This window comes from Gavialis gangeticus, unplaced genomic scaffold (genome assembly GCF_001723915.1).
Source record: "Gavialis gangeticus isolate Ggan-Ray unplaced genomic scaffold, GavGan_comp1, whole genome shotgun sequence".
Lineage (NCBI taxonomy): Eukaryota > Metazoa > Chordata > Crocodylia > Gavialidae > Gavialis > Gavialis gangeticus.
Genome location: NW_017729029.1, coordinates 5,062,446 through 5,068,327, shown reverse-complemented (window position 1 = coordinate 5,068,327; position 5,882 = coordinate 5,062,446). Strand labels below are relative to the sequence as shown.

The 5,882-nt window shown below is 40.0% G+C and overlaps 1 protein-coding gene across 1 annotated transcript in view; it reads right to left on the bottom strand.

Annotated features, from left to right (window-relative positions):
• Nucleotides 1–431: 431 nt before the first annotated feature.
• LOC109300492 (probable G-protein coupled receptor 174) overlaps nucleotides 432–5,882 on the bottom strand; it is an 18,742-nt gene continuing 13,291 nt past the window's right edge. The window contains 2 exon segments of the mRNA XM_019521144.1: nucleotides 432–2,218; nucleotides 2,220–3,794. Coding sequence (XP_019376689.1) covers nucleotides 2,186–2,218; nucleotides 2,220–3,179 — 993 coding nt within the window. The 5' untranslated portion in view covers nucleotides 3,180–3,794 and the 3' untranslated portion in view covers nucleotides 432–2,185.

Genomic DNA, 5,882 nt, shown 5'->3' with positions numbered 1-5,882 from the left:
ATAAGTTTTAAGAAAAATATACATTTTATAAATTATGCCTATATAACAAAATTACATTTTCATTAAATTAAAACTTAATATGTTCACAGTATTCTTAACATTAAAAACATTTCATAAAAAAAAAGTTCACAGGAAGGTGCCAGTAAAATACCATGTGAAATCCTAGTAGGAGTCCTAGGTTTTTATTTGTTTAATACTAAGCAGATTAATTTTAAAAATCTAAGTGTCAAACTTGAACATGTATTGCAGACTATCTTCAGGGCTTTTATATTGCATCTTTGATGCTAATTACATTACATCTTTAAACTGCTTTTCCACTGAGACACAAACCAGCAAAATTCAGAAATTTTAGGTTTGTGTAATCACTACCTAGCCCTGCTAAAGTCAGGCATGAAATTCTTACTCAGTTGTATTTGGGCAAGATTTTTCCCTTTTCTTTTTTTTTCTTTTTTTTTTTACCTAAAGTAGAATCATAAACCTGGACCTTCACTGGTCATTTTTAAACTGCACCTGTAATGGACGTAACACCATAAAATGTAGATGTTCTAGTTACAAGTCAGTTATGAGTTTTAGAAAAAAGTTTACCCAGTATCTTCAGCAGTAAGTACCCTGTGAGAAGCTTATTTGACATCTGGTTTAAACAAGCATCTTCAGCTTAGGAGCCTGTATCTGAACCTTATCTGAGTCTTGAAATCTTTCTCATAGTATTTTGGTGCACTTCCTACTCTGCTCTAGAAATTGGGACTGGAGGGAAAATGCCAGTCAGGACAATTTTGTGCCTTAAAAATTCAGCGCAAGTATGATTCTGTAGAAATACGTGACAGCATAGGTTTTCTCCTAACAAGTTAACCCAGCTCTACCTTTTAATACAGGAGCTGAATATATAAGGTGATATGCTTAAAAATCTGATAGGATATCAATTAATAAGTGTACGCTCTTTGTGGCAGAACTGCATCCCCTCCTCCCTTTATGGCCAGTTTTGCACAATGCAGACTGTTGGTACTCTCCACTAATTTTAATAATAATGGTTGTGTTATTAAGAGGCTAGATCTTGAAGTCCTCATTTAATCAGATTTCTCCTTCAAGTGTATGGGAATGCTGCCTGAGTTAAGGACTAAACAAACTCCAGCGTTTTGAAGAATTGACCTCAAATAAAGATAATTTCAGCTGAATCCAGTGTTCATAACTCATCACCTTTTTAATATTTATTTTACAAAAATAAATAATATGCTGTCAAGAATTATTTTTAAGGGCCAAATCCTTTCCATACAGAAAACCTAAATCCAAGACTTTGTTTCTAGCATCCTGGATCCCAGCCATCAGCTGTTATGTGCAGGTTAACAGGCACTGCTGCAAGGCATGAAGAAGGATAATGGGCATAGACTAGTGCACTCATCCTTCAGAGCCTCCCTGTCCTACGCACAGCTTCACTGGCCATGCATTTAGGATATTACATTGAAAAATTGACCATAGGGCTCCGTTATGCCTACCTGTACATTGGAAACACTCTTCATTGCCCCCCTCCCCCCTCCCTAGTTTGGGCTCTTACAAATTCGATCAGTAAATATGGATTTAGATCTTAGTGACATCTTAACAACAAGCTAAAGTCTAAGCCTGCTTATGTGGGCACTTAAAGCTATACTTCAGCATAACTGTTGACTAAGATATCAGAGAACCTGCTCAGAGGGCACAAATCTGATGTTCCCTAATAGCATCTGCAAGGTATCACAGAGTCCTTCCCAGTGACCAGGTGGGTGAGCACACAGAGCAAACACATAGCCAAAGGCTCTTATAATACTGTAATGACATGGCACATGCTCCATCCTCCCTTCTCCATATACAGCACTAACTGGCTGCTGAACTAACACCCAGGCTTTAGTGCCATTCTTGTCAATTCACAATAGCAAAGCTCTTTCACTCTGGCTGGGAGAGTGAAATTTGAACACCATATGAATTATCTGTGTAATATTCATAACATGTTTAAATTCAGGCTGTATATATAGGTGGTTTGCAGGCAGAAGTCCTTAGTTTTTTGCTCAGCCAAATGCTCACTGGAGTTGACAAACATTTGCCGAAGTAGAGATTTCAGTATGTGGGGGGAAATTATGGTCCACATAAATACGGTGTTGAACATCTTAAGTCCTCTTAACCCCTTCAGAAAATGCAGAATTAATATTTAACTACTTTACTCTTCTACACAGCTCTGAGGGGCCTTTTTTTGCATAGCCTTTGTTACGTAGCTGCATGCTGTCTTGCAAATCTTGCCTTGAAAGTCGTCTCCTGAACTCATCTGTAGTAAAGTAGTATATAACTGGGTCTACACAAGAATTTAAACTGGCAAGACACAAAGCCACGGCATGAAATACTGAGATCACATTTTGGGCATGCTGGTCTTCTATCTTTCTGGTTTTAACAAAAAAATCTAAAGGGAAGCTAATATGATAAGGTGCAAAGCAAATTAGAAACACCACAGCACAGGTGAGAATCATCTTTAAAGCTTTTTTTTTCTCACCCAGGTCATGGGAAACAGAATTCTTTTCTTTTAACGATAAGATTGTTTTCCATGAACAATACAGTATTATTAGCAAAGGAGTCACAAACCCAAACAACTCGCCCAGGGTCATCATTGCAATGGAGAGAGGAAGGTCAATATCTTTTACAGGAAGGTCCACAAAGCATCTGTTGCTCATAGTTGTCTCATTCTGGTTAAGTCTTAGAAGAGGAAAAGGCAAGCAGCCAATACAGACAACAATCCACCCAATGATGCTGATGTATACGTCGTATATGCGTTTGCAATCACTAAATCTGAAGGGGTACATGAGAAACAAAAATCGTCTTACGCTGATGCAAACCAAGAAGTAGATGCTTGCATACATGTTCACATATTTAAGGTAGAAACAAAACATGCAGAGACCTCCTCCAAAGTGCCATGTTCCAGACAAGTAGTAAAATATCCGTAGGGGCAGAGATAAAACTTGTGCTAAATCAGCAATGGCGAGATTGATCATAAAGATCACAGCCCTTTTCGTTTCTCTCATGTAACCATAAAAAACCCACAGAGCTAGAACATTTCCTATTAATCCAGGAACCAAGATAACAGTGTATGTAATTGCATAGTAGCACTTAAGGTCTATGTTGTTGTGAGAGACGGAGCTGTCAGTTGTCATGTTTGTTCTCATTTAGCACAGAAGTGAAGTCCAGTGAAAGGTTTCAGTAAGAGGTGGAGTTTCTAACCACTTAAAATTTCCCAGAAAGGTAACAATTTAAAAGCATTGGAGAAGCTGCAAACTTAAGGTTGCTTTGCCTTGTTTCTTTGCATCCTCTTGCTTTCCAGTACAGCATTATTTGGCTCTTCACAGTATTTGGCTCTTCTTATTTTTTGTCTCTTGTGTTAATCTAACTATGCAAAAATGTTGACTGTGTAGCATGATATTGTTCCTCTATAGATTTTTCCTGGTCATATTGTCCTGAGGCTAGGCACATTTTTGTTGGATCTCCTTCCTCCCTGGTGTGTATGTTGGGGTCTCAGTCGTTATTCCATCTATCCAACTCTGGAGACTTAGTCTTTGATTTAGTCAGGTACAGCTCTAGTTGTGTTCCTTCTCAAGTGCCTGTTTGAAGTTAATAGTTGGTTGTGCTGCTGATCGGCTGAAGATCTGCATGGAGAGAAGAAAGGGCATCTGCTATGCTGGAGCTGTAAACATTTTAGACCTGTAATCGCATCTTCAGTCATCCTTCTTGAAGCATTTCACATCTAGTTTTCTCAATGACCAAATCTGAAAATAGTGGCAGATCTGTACATGAAAGACAATGAAAAAATTGCTTTTATAATGCCATAAGAGAGCATATTTTTTAAGTAATATATATCTTGTGTATATATACGAGAACTTGAAAGGAAGCACTGGATTTGTTTTCCCTCCAGTATGGAGCGGTTTGAGGTGCTGAGTTCTACAGCTCTTGCTCTCTTCTCTATTCAGTGCTATGTTATCTTCAGTGCAGGTCAATACAGAAGAAGGTAAGGAAAATGTTACTCGGTTCAGTTATATTCCAAACCACAGCAATAAAGGCTGTATGTTCAAACAAAACTCATCTCTGAGTAGAGGATATATGTGTTTGTTCTGCAGTGACTTTTTCTCTTTGTGGGATCCCCTGATGTCCTGATGGAGTGCTGTGGGCCAAGCACAACACTTTTTGGCAGGTGCCTTCCTCAGATGCTACCCCAGTCCTCTTCCCCTGCCCAATCTACTGCACTACGTGTGCTGCCTGCTTCCTCCACAAGCTGCCATGTACCACAAGTTAAGGCATTATTTCTAAGGAACTACCATCTGGCTCAGCCCCCCAGCATTGTTGCCCAGGGAGCATCTATTCCCTAAAAAGGAGTCTCTCTTCTCATAGAAATCCTTCCCTGTATTCCTCATTAAGAAGGTCATTGACCCATCTGGGCTAGGACCCAGCAGTGCGATGTGCCTCCTAACATGGACCAATCCACTGTGGGAGCTGCCAGGGGAAACATACAGATATATTTTTATATATGTGTATAATATGTATATAAATATAACATAATGGAGTACCAAGGAGGAATAATAATGGACATGGGGCACATGACCAGTTAGTTGTACAAGGCAGCATTTGTAGGGGAAAATATATGGTCATGTGCCTCTAGTCCACTAAGTGTTCTTCCTTGGTGCTCTATTTCAAGTATGTTTATGCTACAGACACTGTCATTAGGATTTTTATAACACCCCTCTTAGCATTAGATATTCACTCCATTCCCTACATAATGCACTGGTATCCCACAGTGTCCTAATCCTCTTGTACCTTTATAGGGCTGATGTACCTTCATATCATTTGTTCTTCAAACACCCTGACAATTTTTAACTTGGAGTCTGAGTTAAACTCAGAACCTAAGATGAACTAGCTGGCAGCCCTCCTCCCCCTTGAGTTTGTGCCAATAGTCCCAAGGATCAGAGAAGCTGATGTTCCCCCTGCATGGTTTTCCAGTATATACTCTTGTAAATCTGTCTCAGACCCCAAGGACTTCAGTCTCAATTAATCTGCCCGCCTATGCCTGCCCAATACTTTTTCAGACATAACACCTTGGGCCTTTAGTATCCCCAAGCAGTGGAATATCTAGAATGGCTGCTCCCTACAGTTAGAGTTGACCCAAACCCTCTATGTAGCTCCCCCCACACTGTAGGTCAGCCTTCCTTCTCCCCTGCCCCCAACAAAACTGGACATAGTACCCATATCTTGATTGGCCAAATGGCCTGTGCCGTGGCAATTCCTAGGTTTCCAGTCCACTAGGCACTTGTTAAGGTAAGGCTGGCATGCCTCCATAGAATTAATCTAACCATAACAGGTTGCCTGAAGTTGAAGCCACATTTGCAGAGGTATTTTTCCCATTTGACTTGTAACCTCCGTGTATGTCATGCTCTTATTCTTTTGTATTCTGGGACCTTTTGCAAAAAACAGATGGTGTCCATTCAAACTTAAACCAGGAGTCTTTTCTAAATGGTCTGTAGCTTCCTAAATTACTTTGGTCCCTTTTATTAGAAGTTCTTATAGCTGTGGCTCCCAGCGAGGAGATGAGATTATATTGTCTATCTAGAGGGAATACTTGATCTTCTTGCAGACACTGATGTAGGTATCACTCCTTTCCCATTTCTTTACTAGAGAAGCCATTTAGCAGTCATTTAGTAACTGGGATGCATCTAGCTGTAGTTTCTGACACTCCCACTCTTGAGCTAAGGAATTGGATTAGGAGGATGTGCTGCCACTGCCATCCTTGTCCGACTCTTCCAACATTTATGTATCATCCAGGTTACTGGGGTGCATCCTGGAACCTCACTAGTGTCCGGACTATGTTTTTTGTTTTTGGGGTT